The following is a 17824-nucleotide window of genomic DNA, read 5'->3' on the forward strand; positions in this document are numbered from 1 at the left end:
GCTGTACCGTGGCAGGATCGCGCCGTATAACATAAAAATTTGTTTTTTTGCTTTGCTGTCATATAAACCTCGCTAAATAACTTTAAATGTGATGCCTATACAATGTTGCTGTTAACCCTTATAGCTTGGTAAACATTAAAGAAAGAATGCGAAGATTTTTGTTTTTTTTTGTAACACTTCTTGGTTTTAAATTATTTTACAACAAAATATAACATAACCCCCCCACCAAAAAAAATATTATCTCCTGCCCAAGAGGTGTCGCAGCGTCACGCCCTGCTGCTCCACTTGACTCTGGAGGAGCGCTGCTGTCTGCTGCAGGAGCGCTGCTGTCCGCTCCAGTCGCAATTGTCTCGCCAGGAGCTCTCTTAAGGTGGCCGTTTCTGTGGATAGAAGAGGTTGGAGAACCAACGTTGATTCCTCTGAAAATACATCTCGACCTCTGGGGCAGGACCGAATTTTCTGTGTTGTAAATTTCTATTTGGTCTGGCACCACAGGGCGATGTAAATTTTAATATATTTTACAGTTTTGGTTGTCTATGGTGACATCCAGCAGAAAACCACTCGCATTATCTTGATACTTACGGAGAAGGGACGCCGGTTCCTCATTGCCAGAACCAGAGCTGCTAATGTCCCATCCCAGCGATCTGGCCACTGCTGCAGCACCTAAAAGCAAATAATAACAGATCTGGTTAACTATGGAACACGCCGTTGGGAAGCGCTCGCAGTTTTGGTCACTTACGTATGTTAGCTTCTGGGGAGAATGCCGCCGACCCGGGGGAGGAAGAGGAGTGTCGAAAGGGAGGTGTTGAGGGTGGTGTAGGGGTGCGAGGCCGTCTGCTCTCTGGTGGTGGCGTGGTAGGCCGCTGGGTCATTACTGCGTCTGTAATGTATTCAAATATTTCCGCTACCCTCTTATGTCCCGTATGCAGTTGAAAAATTGTAATCTATGATTGTTAACTTACGTGACGTCACGGACTGTGGGCTCCCGCTGGTGCTGGATGCTGTGGTGCTGCTGGCAATGGCAGGTACCTGTTGCTGCCGCTGTCTCTCTACACAGAAAGTTTACAAACGCAATCTTTAAAAACACATGTAGAGTGCTGCAGATCAAAGCTAACAATATACTGAAACATAAAATTTATATCACACTTCACAGGGGTGCGAGGGTGCATGGTCGCAACAGATGGTGGAGGTGTGGTAGGCCGCTGGGTCATTACTGCGTCTGTAATGTCTTCAAATATTTCAGGTACCCTGTTATGTCCCGTGTGATGTTAAAAAAAATGCAATAAATGATTGTGAACTTACGTGATGTCCCGGACTGTGGGCTCCCACTGGTGCCTGAAGATGGGGTACTGGTGGCAATGGTGTGTCTGACTTGCCGCCGCTGTCTCTCTACACCTAAAGTAAAGAATCACAATGTTTACACACAAATGTTGAGTGCTGCAGAGCAAAGCTAGTACAAGTACTTGCCTCGCCTTGCCTCCGCACGCAACTCCGCAAACATTTGTGGCGTTTTATAGCGGAGGTCAGCCCATTTTTTACGCAGCTGAAGCTGACTGCGGCAGACACCAAACCTCCTTTCCATCATTCTTGTTATTTGTCCAAGCACTTCTCGCTTGTGGATGTGTGGGTGGGCAGGGCGGCTCTCCAGACCCTCGTAATCCATGGCATCCATCTGGGAAATAAAAAAAAGGAGTTCTGGCTGCCCCAGAGGAGCAGAACGCATTCTCGCCGCCATTTTAGATGGAATGACCCTGAAGAGCAACGCCCAGAGGAGGAGCTGCGCTCCGCCGTCCTGCCGCGCCATTGGCATCGCAATAGCGTTGCCGTTTATGAACAGCGTCACATTTGTGACGACTGAGCGTTAAGAAAGGAACGCACATAGTAAATGCCGTTCGAAGTATCGTTATATAACGCCGGAGCGGCACGTTAAGTACGCTCGTGGTCTATGACGGCGTGATGACGTTACAGCGTTCCTGCGTGCCTGCCCTAGCTTGTTTTTGTCCCCTGACATCGTGATAATGGCTGCCAGTCGCCGTGGTCCACCTATGGGCATCCCAGAGCTCAAGTTCCTTATTGGAACAATGGATAGGATGCAGTATGAAACCACAGGGATGGTGCTGCACCGCAACCAGCACAAGGAGGAAGTTGTCCGTGTGGTGTCTGAGGGCCTCAGGAAGCGGTTTGGGATAACTCGGACCAAGGCCCAGATTGTTAAAAAATGGGGCGATCTCAAGTCGAAAAGCCCAGAGCGCCTGCAGGAGCTTCGTCAGGAGATTAGCAGAGGTTAGTACTCAGGTACCCAAAAGTATGTTGGACAGCTATGGGACAGTTTGAATGTTGCAGAGCCACTATGTGCCACAGCTATGGGACAGTATGAACGTTGCAGAGCCACTATGTGCCACAGCTATGGGACAGTTTGAACGTTGCAGAGCCACTATGTGCCACAGCTATGGGACAGTTTCTACGTTGCAGAGCCACTATGTGCCACTGCTATGGGACAGTTTGAACGTTGCAGAGCCACTATGTGCCACAGCTATGGGACAGTTTCTACGTTGCAGAGCCACTATGTGCCACTGCTATGGGACAGTTTGAACGTTGCAGAGCCACTATGTGCCACTGCTATGGGACAGTTTGAACGTTGCAGAGCCACTATGTGCCACAGCTATGGGACAGTTTCTACGTTGCAGAGCCACTATGTGCCACTGCTATGGGACAGTTTGAATGTTGCAGAGCCACTATGTGCCACAGCTATGGGACAGTTTGAATGTTGCAGAGCCACTATGTGCCACAGCTATGGGACAGTTTGAACGTTGCAGAGCCACTATGTGCCACAGCTATGGGACAGTATGAACGGTGAAAAGTACTATGTGGCACAGCTAACTGGTGACCGAACTTTTTTTTTCCTTCACAGAGGCAAAGAGACAGCGCCGCCGTAGACACGAGGCATCACACACCGCCTCTGAAGTCCCAGAGCCCTCCGGGTCAAAGACAACTGATCCTAGTAGGTTCCCACAATAATGTGATTTGGGTTTGGTTGCAGGTCCCCTCCTCCCCCCCCCCCCCCGGCAGCCAGTGTTGCCATATATGCTGACAGACCTTTTTTTTTTTTTTTTCCCTTCACAGAGGCAAAGACACAGCACCACCGCCGCCACGAGGCATCCCGCCCAGCCTCTTCTGGCTCTGTGCCCTCAGGGTCAACTCCTCCAGATCCTAGTAGGTTCCCACAAAAATGTTATTTGGATTTTGTTTCTGGTCCCCTTCCCCCCCCCGGCAGCCAGTGTGGCCATATATGCTAACAGACCTTTTTCAAAAATTTTTTTTTTTTTTTTTTTTCTTCACAGAGGCAAAGACACAGCACCGCCGCCGCCACGAGGCATCCCGCCCAGCCTCTTCTGGCTCTGTGCCCTCAGGGTCCAATGTCCCGGAGCCCTCCGGGTCAACTCCTCCAGATCCTAGTAGGTTCCCACAAAAATGTTATTTGGATTTTGTTTCTGGTCCCCTTCCCCCCCCCGGCAGCCAGTGTGGCCATATATGCTAACAGACCTTTTTCAAAAATTTTTTTTTTTTTTTTTTCTTCACAGAGGCAAAGACACAGCACCGCCGCCGCCACGAGGCATCCCGCCCAGCCTCTTCTGGCTCTGTGCCCTCAGGGTCCAATGTCCCGGAGCCCTCCGGGTCAACTCCTCCAGATCCTAGTAGGTTCCCACAAAAATGTTATTTGGATTTTGTTTCTGGTCCCCTTCCCCCCCCCGGCAGCCAGTGTGGCCATATATGCTAACAGACCTTTTTCAAAAAATTTTTTTTTTTTTTTTTTTCTTCACAGAGGCAAAGACACAGCACCGCCGCCGCCACGAGGCATCCCGCCCAGCCTCTTCTGGCTCTGTGCCCTCAGGGTCCAATGTCCCGGAGCCCTCCGGGTCAACTCCTCCAGATCCTAGTAGGTTCCCACAAAAATGTTATTTGGATTTTGTTTCTGGTCCCCTTCCCCCCCCCGGCAGCCAGTGTGGCCATATATGCTAACAGACCTTTTTCAAAATTTTTTTTTTTTTTTTTTTTCTTCACAGAGGCAAAGACACAGCACCGCCGCCGCCACGAGGCATCCCGCCCAGCCTCTTCTGGCTCTGTGCCCTCAGGGTCCAATGTCCCGGAGCCCTCCGGGTCAACTCCTCCAGATCCTAGTAGGTTCCCACAAAAATGTTATTTGGATTTTGTTTCTGGTCCCCTTCCCCCCCCCGGCAGCCAGTGTTGCCATATATGCTAACAGAACTTTTAAAAAAATTTTTTTTTTTTTTTTTTCTTCACAGAGTCAAAGACACAGCACCACCGCCGCCACGAGGCATCCCGCCCAGCCTCTCCTGGATCTGTGCCCTCCGGGTCAACTCCTCCAGATCCTAGTAGGTTCCCACAATTATGTGATTTGGATTAAGTTGCAGGTCCCCTCTTAACACCCCCCCCTCCCCCGGCAGCCACTGTTGCCATATATGCTGACAGACCTTGTTTTTTTTTTTTCCTTCACAGAGGCAAAGAGACAGCGCCGCCGCCGACAGCACGAGGCATTCAACAGCGACTCAGATCCAGAAGTGCCCTCCGTGCCTCAACATTCTAGTAGGTTCCCACAATTAAGTTATTTGGATTTTGTTGCAGGCCCACTCTTTCACCCCCAACCCAAACAACCACCCTCCCCCCCCCCCCCCCCCCTTTGCTTATTTTTTTTATTTTTTTTCATTCACAGAAGCAAAGACACATCGGGAGACTACAGTGTTATTAATGTTATGTTTTTTGACCCACAGCTCTCGTCACTGTCAACAAAGAGGATATTGAAGCCGGCATAGACAAGTTACTCCACACTATGGCACATATTCAGGAGCAGCACAATGTGGCAATGGAGGAGCTGCAGAAGCTGCGGGACATGTGCCAGCAGTTGTAGGCGGGCCAATAATCCATTTTTTGTTGTTCCAATTAAAAGATTTAGTTAAACTTTCATTCGATTTTTTTTTTTTAGTTAACTGTACATGAATTTGTTACGTTAATTTGTTCCCTCATACAGTGCTGTGATTGAGACACACCAATCAAAAAGTAGTGATAGAATGTATAATAAAAGCTTTTATTTCAAACATTATTTTAACAAGACAAAAAAAAAAAAGGGATGTAAAAGTAGTTAGGAAATCACAAATTATGATACGACGATTGTTCCGGCTGAAAATTTTGGTGCCTGATGGGCGAAGCCATATGTAAAGGTATTGGTGTGTAGGAGTTATTAGGGGGTGGCTGGCCGAAGTGGGAAACGTGAGGATTGTGTCGCATCGATGTCTGACCCTGTGACCAACCATTGAAATTTGATGGCTCTGTCCGCTGTATTGGCCGGGAAGAGACCAAACAAGTGTTCTTGTCCAAATCGCCATCAGTACCCTTGTTTACTGCTTCCAGAATCAGACGCTCTGCTAGTATTCTTTGGTTGTCGTCCATTTTTGCCAGTTTGTCAACCACATAGTGTCCAAACCCCTCTAACGCAGGGCTAACATTTCTTGTCAACACCTTCTTTGCCAGGCTCAATAGTTCATTTGAGGCGTCTGAGGTGGCTTTCCGTTTTCTTTGAACTTGCCTCGATTGACTCCTGGCAGGTGCAGCCTCCACTAGATCTGTTGTTGTGCAGTCCTGTGAACAGTCAAGTGTACTCTCCTGCGCACTGTCATCCTGGGGGGGGAAAAAAAAAAAAAAGTTATGAACCCGGCAACAAAAAGTAGTACCACCATAACCGCATCCAAACTATATATTCGTAGTAGGTAACAAAAAGATTATAATATATTTGATGCTTAGTAATATTCTTTAACCCTCCCTTTTATTGAATACTTTGAACTACACTGTTCTGACTGCTATGGGAACCTGACCAATATTTAATAGTCTAAATAGTCTCAACAAGAGTACATCGGCAGCTTGACGCGATACTATTTTCTATATTGCTTCGATGGTATGGTTTACATATATCTCCATTTCATACATATTACGTTCCCCTTATAATTCTTGACTGCAACAGGGTTACTTATGTGTACATGTTTTTGTAACAACTTTAAACTGATGTGATAATCAGAAGTATAAAACCTAAAATGCAGAGAAAAATTATGTAATTATAGGACACATTGGTGAACTTTCGTCCAAAGAGCTACTTACTTGTTGCCCTTGTGACTCCTGCTCGGCGTGGTTCTCCGAAACTATTGGTTCCACAGGTGCCAACAATCGAAGACACGTTGAAGTCCGTGGCACCTCTTGGTCCCTCAGAAAATTAAGATGCTCAAAATACCACAGTTTTGGCACATAAACTTCTTCAGTGGAAGCTCCGGACCTTGTAGTCTGAAGAACCTTGTTCAGCTCCTTCCTCCAGACCGTGCGGAGCGCCTGGATTTTCTTTTTAATAACTGCTTCGTTAGCTGCCTCATCTGGTGCCTGACGATTGTAAAGCTCAATGAGCTGTAAGTAACCCTCCCTCCTCTTTTCCCTGTTACAATACTCAGGAGATTTTATTTTCCAGAGGCAGGGAAAAGACTGATAAATCTCGATGAAATCCCGGATGAACTCCACACGATTTGACATCTAAAAAGTAATTAAAAAAAAAAATTACATGGTTGACAAAGCGTCCTATTAACAATACTTTTGCCAGTGTGCCAAACGCTTAACAACAGCAGCCACACAAAGCGCTCATGCCTACCATCGCTTCTTCCATCTGCCGCGCCTATAGTCCACCATAACCCAAAACAGTGTACCGCCCGCTTCCCTACAGCAGCCACACAAAGCGCTCATGGTGACCATACATTGTACCATCTGCCACGCTCTAACTCAACAGACACAACCGGTCATAAGCAGTCACAACAGCGTACCATCCGCATCGCTTCAGCGGTGGAACGAAGCGGTCATGCCGAACAAACTGAGTTCCATCTACCACGCTGTAGCCCACCAGTCACGACCAGTCACGACCAGTCACAACAGCGTACCATCCGCATCGCTTCTTCAATCTGCCGCGCCTATAGTCCACCATAACCCAAAACAGTGTACCGCCCGCTTCCCTACAGCAGCCACACAAAGCGCTCATGGTGACCATACATTGTACCATCTGCCACGCTGTAGCGCAACAGACACAACCGGTCATAAGCAGTCACAACAGCGTACCATCCGCATCGCTTCAGCGGTGGAACGAAGCGGTCATGCCGAACAAACTGAGTTCCATCTACCACGCTGTAGCCCACCAGTCACGACCAGTCACAACAGCGTACCATCCGCATCGCTTCTTCAATCTGCCGCGCCTATAGTCCACCATAACCCAAAACAGTGTACCGCCCGCTTCCCTACAGCAGCCACACAAAGCGCTCATGGTGACCATACATTGTACCATCTGCCACGCTGTAGCGCAACAGACACAACCGGTCATAAGCAGTCACAACAGCGTACCATCCGCATCGCTTCAGCGGTGGAACGAAGCGGTCATGCCGAACAAACTGAGTTCCATCTACCACGCTGTAGCCCACCAGTCACGACCAGTCACAACAGCGTACCATCCGCATCGCTTCTTCAATCTGCCGCGCCTATAGTCCACCATAACCCAAAACAGTGTACCGCCCGCTTCCCTACAGCAGCCACACAAAGCGCTCATGGTGACCATACATTGTACCATCTGCCACGCTGTAGCGCAACAGACACAACCGGTCATAAGCAGTCACAACAGCGTACCATCCGCATCGCTTCAGCGGTGGAACGAAGCGGTCATGCCGAACAAACTGAGTTCCATCTACCACGCTGTAGCCCACCAGTCACGACCAGTCACAACAGCGTACCATCCGCATCGCTTCTTCCATCTCCCGCGCCTATAGTCCACCATAACCCAAAACAGTGTACCGCCCGCTTCCTTACAGCAGCCACACAAAGCGCTCATGGTGACCATACATTGTGCCATCTGCCACGCTCTAGCTCATCACACACAACCGGTCATAAGCAGTCACACCAGCGTACCATCCGCATCGCTTCAGCGGTGGAACGAAGTGGTCATGCCGAACAAACTGAGTTCCATCTACCACGCTGTAGCCCACCAGTCACAACCAAGCACAACAGCGTACCATCTGCCACATTGTAGCCCTCCAGTCACAACAGTGTACCATCCACTTCGCTTCAGTGGTGGAACGAAGCACTCATGCCGTCCATACAGCGTTCCATCCACCACGCCCAAGCGGTTTACATACCTCGAAGCAGCGGTGCAAAGCGTGGTATATTCAGCGAGGTACAAAATTCCGATGTCCAGGTCCACCAAGTGTCCAAGTACGAAGTGAAGAAAGGAAATTTTGAAAGCAGTGAAGTGGCATTGGGAACAATAGCGCTCAGGTGACAAATTTTCCAACCAATTGTGTGCACAGAACCTTTGGCCTATCACCACACTAACTAGTGGCACAACACGCCCCTTGTGAACAACGTCACGCACAGATTATGCAAAATTTGCTCTGAATCGTCGTGTGTGACACGACCGTACGACTGTCCCATACGACTTCTACATCGCAAATACGTCATGAATTTATCGCTTCAGCGTCGTGCATCGTGTAGTGTGACCGCAGTCTACGATGTTTGAAACGATAATTAAGCGACGATGCAACGTCACAAATCGTGCCGTCGTAGCGATCTAAATTGCACTGTGTGACGGTACCTTTAGATCCAGAAATGTCCACTCGCCGCTGCCCAGCACTGGCTTCAATGGCAGAAGCAGGAAAAGCAGCAGTAACTCTTCGCACAGAGTCAGACTGAGCGAGACGCTGGGATCGACGTCCCTGCTGAGCAGACTCCACTGCGGCTGGAGGAGAATGGGAGACCGCAGCGGAGACGGATCGAGATTCCCCCTGTGCAGCAGAGGAAACTCGACTCCTAACAGTTACGTGTGATGGTACCTCAAGACCTACTTTCAGCAGAAAGAAGAACAAAGAGTCCTGGAAGTGATGATATGACTGCCACAGAGCCCCGATCTCAACATCATCAGGACTGTTTGGGATTATATGAAGAGACAGAAGGATTTGCAGAAGTGATATTCACAGAAATCTGTGGATAGTTATCAAAAATGTTTGTAATAACCTTCCTTTAACAACTGCATGCAAGTGTACCTAGAATAATTGATGCTCTTTTCAATGATAAAGGTGGTCACATAAAATATTTGTTTTTGATTTGTCTTTTGTTCATTCACTTTGCATTTTGCTGGTTTATAAAATAAACTATTGAAACAAACTGACCCTAAGAGATAGGGAGAAAAAAGGGGAACAAACACCGTGCACGATCTAAGTGTAGTAAAAACTGTTTCTAAATTGCACGCTATAATAGTTGCACTCACCAGAAACAGGCGAAATGAGGCATAGACAGGATCCCACAAGAATGCCGAGGAGGCGGGCTGCAGCTCGACCAGCTGGGCTCACAGGAGGCTTCAGACAACCGTGGTGAAAGCAATCAATAGACAGAGAAATACCCAGATAGTTGTCGGCGCTTCCATCACAAGATTCTCGTGGAAATCAAATATAATCGTTTATTTAGGAGATACAGGATAAAACAATGCATTTTGACTCCAACATCCTGGAGTTTTCTTCAGGTTATTTAAAACATATTTATATCATATACAAAAAAGTGTACCACTTTCGCTTTAAATATATTTGCAGTGCCCCAGAGTCCTGGTTTGTTGCAGTAATGTTGTTCTTCCACCAGGGGGAGTGATGTTACGTCTGAAGGCAATGAAGGAGATCTGCTGTCCAGGTATCACAGCCACACACACACTTCACACGCCAGTCCACCAGGGGGAGCTAAGGGTTCTATCTATTAGGCCACTCCTCACATAGAGTAAAACTGGAGGGTTGGTTAGGAAGTTAGTTAGTTCAGTTGGAGGAGAGGAGAGTTCCTGGCAGGGGACCAATGAGGAAAGGTCTCCCGGTCGAGCTGGCTGGGGTGATCCCTGGTCAGATCCAGACTGAAGTCTGAGGAAGAGAGACAGAAGGACATGGAGCTGCGCCTGCAACCCATGCGGCAGCATCCTAAGAACGGACACGAAAGGAATTGTGCTGTAGTGAGTGAGAAAAGAAGTCATAGCAACAGGAGTGAAACATCAGTGGGAGACCAGCTAGAAGCAGGCTGCCTCCATCTGAAGCGCAGATCCGGGGGCCAGAATACCGAGGGAGTAAAGAGCTCTATGCCGTTACTTCAGAGACTGGCAGGGCAGTTGACTCCAAGTTGGCTGTCCGACCTTTTATACCTAAGAAAACACAGTGGCAACTTGTGGGGGTCGGGGCGTCTCTAGGGTCCCTATAAACAAGCCTCAGGCCATCAGTCATACGAGTTTTGTCCTATCCGTACCATCTGGGGGACAGAGAGAGAGAAGTAACAACAGTGAGGACCTTATGGTAGCTTATGCAAGTAGGGACCTACTACGTTACTGTGCGCAAGGGGAAGGCTATCGAATTCCTCCTGGATAAGGGGACTCTGGAATTGCCTTCAGACCAGCCGGACTCTGCCTACCCTGTGATCCCTACTCTGGACTGTGGATGCTGAACCTTCAGTAAAAGGTAAAGAGGCTGCAACCCTGTGTCCTCGTTATTCACTGGGCCTTGCACCATCCACCACCTATAATCTGGGAAGCCCTGGGGACATACTTCACCTGTGGGAAGGTATACCATCTATCTGCCATAACATCACCCCAGCGGACCCCTAAGCAGCATCGGTCACCCTGACCGAATACCACAGGTGGCGTCACGAACATTATCCCTTTAAAGACCTTTCCCAATTTACAATGGACGTTCCCCTAGGGCCACGGACCGGGTCAGCCACCGTGACATCCCCACTGAGTACTGAGAACCGAAGGACCCGGTACCGAGTACCCAACAGCCCCTGGGAGCGATTCATATTCTTTATATATGTATACAGAATATATATTCTTTATATACTGTATATATTCTTGCTTCACAAGAAACCAAAGGAGTAGAATGTTTAGGGAACTCTATAGCCACACCCAACCAGATCAAAGGGAGGCTAATCCTCCATTTAAAAAGAATCCCAAAAAATGTAAATCTTTTTTTTTTCCTTTTTATTTATTTTTATTTTTTTTATTACCTTTTTCCCTAAAATTCAACAACAATGCATGATTCAGTCGGCATTATTAATCAAACTTTTTCAACCACATCATTCAGACCATTGGGAAATAAAGTCTGGAGTTGGTAAATCCAAAAAGATTCCTTCCTATTCAGCACTTGATTGCGTCTTCCAAGACTTTGTGAACGATATCTTCCGGGATATGCTCTCCACCTCGGTGGTAGTCTATCTGGATGATATTCTCATCTTCTCTCCAGTTATTGATTCCCACTGGAGAGATGTTTGCAGAGTCTTCGACCTCCTATGGGAAAACTCCCTCTACGCTAATTTGGAGAAGTGTGTGTTTGAGCAGGAGTCCTTGCCTTTCCTGGGCCATATCATCTCAGCCCAGGGATTAGCTATGGCTCCTGCCAAGCTACAAGCAGTGATGGACTGGCAGGAACCTCGTTCTCTCAAAGCGGTGCAGCGCTTCATGGGGTTCATTAATTATTATCGCCAGTTCATAGCCCACTTCTCAACTTTGGTAGCTCCCTTGGTAGCCCTCACCAAGAAGGGAGCAAATCCCAAATTGTGGTCAGAGGTGGTCTCCAAAGCCTTCCTATCTGTTAAGTCCCACTTTGCTAGCGCTCCCATTCTACATCGTCCAGATGTAGATAAGCCTTTTATTATTGAGGTGGATGCCTCATCTGTTCGAGCTGGAGCGGTCCTCTTCCAAAAGGACGCTCAAGGTCAGAAGCATCCTTGCTTCTTTTTCTCCAATACCTTCACTCTGGCCGGAGATGAATTATTCCATCGGGGACAGGGAATTGTTAGCAATGAAGTTGGCTTTTTCAGAATGGAGACACCTTCTGGAAGGGGCACGCTTTCCTTTCCAAGTCTACACTGACCACAAGAATTTGGTATATTTGCAGACAGCCCAGCAGCTGAATTCTCACCAGGCCACATGGTCTCTGTTCTTCTCCCAGTTCCACTTCACCCTTCATTTCCTATCTGGGGAGAAGGACATTCGCGCCGATGCTCTCTCCAGCTCTGTGGTGTCATCATCATCATCAGAGGAGGAGCCTCGGCTAATTGTTCCCTCTGAGAGTCTGAAAACTGTGGCTCTGGTGTCGCTAGAGTCTGTCCCTCCGGGCAAGACTTTCGTGCCATCCAATTTGCGACCGGAGGTTCTCTCTTGGGCTCACTTGTACAGGGTGGATGGACATTTTGGGATCAAAAGGACATCTGAGCTTCTGGTGAGGACGTACCGGTGGCCGCATATGGCCCGTGACATTAGAGACTATATTTAAGCATGCATCTCCTGCGCCAAGAATAGGTCTACTCGACAACGACCTGCTGGGTTACTCTCCCCCCTGCCGGTGGCTGATAGGTCCTGGGAGATGGTCGGGATGGACTTTGTAGTAGGCTTGCCCAAGTCCTGTGGCTGCACCATTATTTGGGTAGTTACCGACCATTTCTATAAAATGGTGCATTTGGTGCCTCTCCCACGGTTACCTTCTACACGAGCCTTGGCGGCGTTGTTTGTCAAACATGTCTTCCGTTTACACGGTATGCCTGACAAGATTGTCAGTGACCAGGGTCCCCAGTTTGCATCTCAGTTCTGGAGAGAGCTTTGTCATCTACTTAGTATTGAGCTGAATCTCTCTTCAGTGTACCAACCCGAGAAGAATGTGTTGGTAGAGAGGGCCAACCAGACCCTGGTCACATATCTACGACAGTTTGTCTCAGCCAGGCAGGATGACTGGGCATCCTGTTGTGAATTCTGTGGCCAAGCTCCCTCCTGTGGTCGTGAGTGGTACTGCGGCTGGTTCTGTCTATAAGCTTCCTTTGGTGGATGAGAGTGGTACTGCGGCTTCTGAGTTTCCTTCCTCAGGTGATGAGGTTAAGTCGTTAGGTGCTGCTCTATTTAACTCCACCTGGTGCTTTAATCCTGGCCTCCAGTCAATGTTATGAAAAACATGAATCCCAAAATTATTAAATACCTTAATAATACTTTATAGAACAAGATTTCCCTTTTATGCATGGAGAAATAAAGGTATATACGCTAGAGCTTAAAAATGAAAAAACTTTATTAAATACCACATACCAATAAAATGCCATGAGACAATACACAAACAGAGAACGACATAATAAAAACACAACAGACACAGAAATAGCACAATAAGCACCTCACAGTATCAAATATAAGTAGAATTGGCATGCATAAATAGCCTATAAATGTGATCTAGACATTACGAGTGTAAATATATAGTCATATATAGTCTAATGTGCTAATACAAGGTACAAAAGACCCTATTACCAAAAGCACATGACTAACTCTGTACTACCAATAAGCATACGGGCAAAAATGATCAATATTAGTCATGGACTCAGAGAGGCATGCAAAAATAACTATGTACTCATGTGAGTTACAATTGGGTCTAACTGAGACCGTGCTGCTTAACCAGAGCCCATATATAAAAATTATGAGAATGCCTAGATTCCAATCAGTGTGCACAGTCTATGCTTACAATGAATCCCATGAGCCACATTCAGCACTAACCACTATTATAGTGGTATGCTATAGGTAACAAACCATATCCATTCATCCATATTACAAAATGTAAGGAGGTGGACTTACAAGGGGAATTGCAAGAGGTGCCGTGCGTCTGTGCTGTGACCCCGACAGCGCCGTTTTGCCACTTCAGGCTTCTTCCTTATGGGGGTGAGTATGTTTGTGAATGCTAACGTGCTCGTACTTAAAGGGCAGTCAATCAAAGTATCCTGCACAGCTGTGACTAGCGATGTCCCGGATTAACAGAAACGGCGCATGCGCCGGTTTACGGCCGCCCGTGTAAAACTAGTGGCTTCCAAACAAACCGCCCCCGGCAACCAAGCGTGTAACGCTCGCGTCACCCAATGGGCGGGGCTGGAAGCCACCGTGCGGCCGAGACCGGAGCATGCGCACTAATCCAGGCGCCGCAGTCCCACCAAGTGGTATCGCTGCAGGGACAGAGCGCAGCTAGAGAGGGGCGTGGCCCAAAGAGCTGGGTTGGACTATCGCTGCAAAGACGGAGCGCAGCTAGAAGGGGGCGCAGCCCAAAGGACGGAGCCAGAAGACACTGTACGACCGGACCCGGGGCATGCGCACTAGTCCAGGCGCCACAATGTAATCAAATAAGTATCGCTGTAGGAACAAAGCGCAGCTAAAAGGAGGGTGCGTGCCAAAGGCTGATATTATGTATTGACAAACCGTATACATGCGGAAAACGTCTCTTCCATGTCAAACCATTTGCATAGCTACTGGGCAATATCCAATAATAATATGGCTAGGCCCACCATCAAACCAAGCAGGCAAAACAATAACTACCGAGATAGAATATAAATAGTAGAAATGAAGTCCAGGTTAATTGGCTACATGAATAAAACTTCTATATGTTGGAAAAATAGGTTCTAGAACCAAATAGCTCACATGCCTGATGAAAAAAGAAAGAATAAGGACAAACAATCCCTTTGTACCTGAAAACAAGGCATATATATGAATACAGGCCCGTGGTACAACATGGCTACTAAACAAATATAACCAACCATTTATACTAATTACACTATACATAAAATATACAGTATCAAATAGAAAAAACAGTAAGTACATCCTAGACATGTCAAGCTACATCAATATTATTGTCCATGATGCAAATATACATCAAATGCAAATTGATCCATAAATACAGATGAAAATATGCAGATTTTGCTAGAAGATATTCCAATGTCACGCCAACATGTTGACAGACTACCGTCTAAGTAACGAGCTGTAGAAAATCGAGTTTCAAATGTAAAGAACCATCTAAAATAACACAAAAACAGAAAAATAAGAAAACAATAAGAAAACAAACATACTAAAAACCATACAGGATGAAAATACGACTACGCTTGAGTATGACAACTCATAAGGGCTCACTTGTACAGGGTGGATGGACATTTTGGGATCAAAAGGACATCTGAGCTTCTGGTGAGGACGTACTGGTGGCCGCTTATGGCCCGTGACATTAGAGACTATATTTAGGCATGCGTCTCCTGCGCCAAGAATAGGTCTACTCGACAACGACCTGCTGGGTTACTCTCCCCCCTGCCGGTGGCTGATAGGTCCTGGGAGATGGTCGGGATGGACTTTGTAGTAGGCTTGCCGAAGTCCTGTGGCTGCACCATTATTTGGGTAGTTACCGACCATTTCTATAAAATGGTGCATTTGGTGCCTCTCCCACGGTTACCTTCTGCACGAGCCTTGGCGGCGTTGTTTGTCAAAAATGTCTTCCGTTTACACGGTATGCCTGACAAGATTGTCAGTGACCAGGGTCCCCAGTTTGCATCTCAGTTCTGGAGAGAGCTTTGTCATCTACTTAGTATTGAGTTGAATCTCTCTTCAGTGTACCAACCCGAGAAGAATGTGTTGGTAGAGAGGGCCAACCAGACCCTGGTCACATATCTACGACAGTTTGTCTCAGCCAGGCAGGATGACTGGGCATCCTGTTGTGAATTCTGTGGCCAAGCTCCCTCCTGTGGTCGTGAGTGGTACTGCGGCTGGTTCTGTCTATAAGCTTCCTTTGGTGGATGAGAGTGGTACTGCGGCTTCTGAGTTTCCTTCCTCAGGTGATGAGGTTACGTCGTTAGGTGCTGCTCTATTTAACTCCACCTGGTGTTTTAATCCTGGCCTCCAGTCAATGTTCTAGTATTAGTCTTGCTTCCTCCTGGATCGTTCCTGTGGCCTCTCTATCCTGCATAAGCTAAGTTCTGCTTGTGTTATTTTTGTTTGCTATATTTTCTGTCCAGCTTGCTATATTGGTTTTTCTTGCTTGCTGGAAGCTCTGAGACGCAGAGGGAGCACCTCCGTACCGTTAGTCAGTGCGGAGGGTCTTTTTGCCCCTCTGCGTGGTTGTTTGTAGGTTTTTGTGTTGACCGCAAAGCTATCTTTGCTATCCTCGGTCTATTCAGTAAGTCGGGCCTCACTTTGCTAAATCTATTTCATCTCTGTGTTTGTATTTCATCTTTACTCACAGTCATTATATGTGGGGGGCTGCCTTTTCCTTTGGGGAATTTCTCTGAGGCAAGGTAGGCTTATTTTTCTATCTTCAGGGCTAGTTAGTTTCTCAGGGTGTGCCGAGTTGCATAGGGAGCGTTAGGCGCAATCCACGGCTACCTCTAGTGTGGTGTGTTAGGATTAGGGATTGCGGTCAGCAGAGTTTCCACGTCTCAGAGCTCGTCCTATGTTTTTGGTAAATGTCAGGTCACCTTGTGTGCTCTGAACTTCAAGGTCCATTGTGGTTCTGAATTACCTGTTCATAACAGTACTGGAGGCCCAAAGTACTAATGCTTCTCAATAAAGGGAAAACAGCATTTAATACGCCCGAAGGCCATTTTGAGTACCTGGTTATGCCATTCGGACTTGCTAATGCTCCATCAGTGTTTCAGTCCTTTATGCATGACATCTTCCGAGAGTACCTGGATAAATTCCTGATTGTATACTTGGATGATATTTTGGTCTTCTCGGATGATTGGGAGTCTCATGTGAAGCAGGTCGGAATGGTGTTCCAGGTCCTGCGTGCTAATTCTTTGTTTGTGAAGGGATCAAAGTGTCTCTTTGGTGTTCAGAAGATTTCATTTTTGGGGTTCATTTTTTCTCCTTCTACTATCGAGATGGACCCTGTTAAAGTTCAGGCCATTTATGATTGGACTCAGCCAACATCTCTGAAGAGTCTGCAGAAATTCCTGGGCTTTGCTAATTTTTATCGTCGCTTCATCGCTAATTTTTCTAGCATTGCTAAACCGTTGACTGATTTAACCAAGAAGGGTGCTGATGTGGTCAATTGGTCTTCTGCTGCTGTGGAAGCTTTTCAGGAGTTGAACCGTCGTTTTTCTTCTGCCCCTGTGTTGTGCCAACCAGATGTTTCGCTTCTGTTCCAGGTCGAGGTTGATGCTTCCGAAATTGGAGCAGGGGCTGTTTTGTCGCAGAGAAGTTCTGATTGCTCGGTGATGAAACCATCTGCCTTCTTTTCCAGGAAATTTTCGCCTGCTGAGTGAAATTATGATGTTGGCAATCGAGAGTTGCTGGCCATGAAGTGGGCATTCGAGGAGTGGCGTCATTGGCTTGAAGGAGCTAAGCATCGCGTGGTGGTCTTGACTGATCACAAAAACTTGACTTATCTCAAGTCTGCCAAACGGTTGAATCCTAGACAGGCTCGTTGGTCGCTGTTTTTCTCCCGTTTTGACTTTGTGGTTTCGTACCTTCCGGGCTCTAAAAATGTGAAGGCGGATGCCCTGTCTAGGAGTTTTGTGCCCGATTCTCCGGGTTTGTCTGAGCCGGCGGGTATTCTCAAAGAGGGGGTAATTTTGTCTGCCATCTCCCCTGATTTGCGGCGGGTGCTGCAAAAATTTCAGGCTAATAGACCTGACCGTTGCCCAGCGGAGAAACTGTTTGTCCCTGATAGGTGGACGAATAAAGTTATCTCTGAGGTTCATTGTTCAGTGTTGGCTGGTCATCCTGGAATCTTTGGTACCAGAGATTTGGTGGCTAGATCCTTTTGGTGGCCGTCTCTGTCGCGGGATGTGCGTTCTTTTGTGCAGTCCTGTGGGATTTGTGCTCGGGCTCAGCCCTGCTGTTCTCGTGCCAGTGGGTTGCTTTTGCCCTTGCCGGTCACGAAGAGGCCTTGGACGCATATCTCTATGAATTTTATTTCGGATCTCCCCGTCTCTCAAAGAA

At 47.4% G+C, this 17824-nt stretch overlaps 1 protein-coding gene and 2 long non-coding RNA genes across 3 annotated transcripts; 1 reads left to right on the forward strand and 2 right to left on the reverse strand.

Moving 5' to 3' along the window:
* Nucleotides 1-426: 426 nt before the first annotated feature.
* On the reverse strand, nucleotides 427-1441 carry LOC138648056 (uncharacterized). Its single transcript, XR_011315078.1, has 3 exons — nucleotides 1303-1441; nucleotides 963-1049; nucleotides 427-880 (listed from the first exon to the last, which is right to left on the reverse strand). It is a non-coding gene; the product is annotated as an uncharacterized lncRNA (long non-coding RNA).
* Nucleotides 1442-3830: 2389 nt separating this feature from the next.
* Nucleotides 3831-5031, forward strand: LOC138648058 (uncharacterized). Its single transcript, XR_011315079.1, has 3 exons — nucleotides 3831-4178; nucleotides 4519-4605; nucleotides 4791-5031. It is a non-coding gene; the product is annotated as an uncharacterized lncRNA (long non-coding RNA).
* Nucleotides 5032-5083: 52 nt separating this feature from the next.
* On the reverse strand, nucleotides 5084-6986 carry LOC138648057 (uncharacterized). Its single transcript, XM_069737542.1, has 2 exons — nucleotides 6169-6986; nucleotides 5084-5694 (listed from the first exon to the last, which is right to left on the reverse strand). The coding sequence occupies exons 1-2, from the start codon at nucleotides 6586-6588 to the stop codon at nucleotides 5167-5169; spliced, it is 948 nt and encodes a 315-aa protein (XP_069593643.1). The 5' UTR covers nucleotides 6589-6986; the 3' UTR covers nucleotides 5084-5166.
* Between the last annotated feature and the right edge of the window lie 10838 nt (nucleotides 6987-17824).

Source organism: Ranitomeya imitator, chromosome 8 (assembly GCF_032444005.1).
Source record: "Ranitomeya imitator isolate aRanImi1 chromosome 8, aRanImi1.pri, whole genome shotgun sequence".
NCBI classification, from domain to species: domain Eukaryota; kingdom Metazoa; phylum Chordata; class Amphibia; order Anura; family Dendrobatidae; genus Ranitomeya; species Ranitomeya imitator.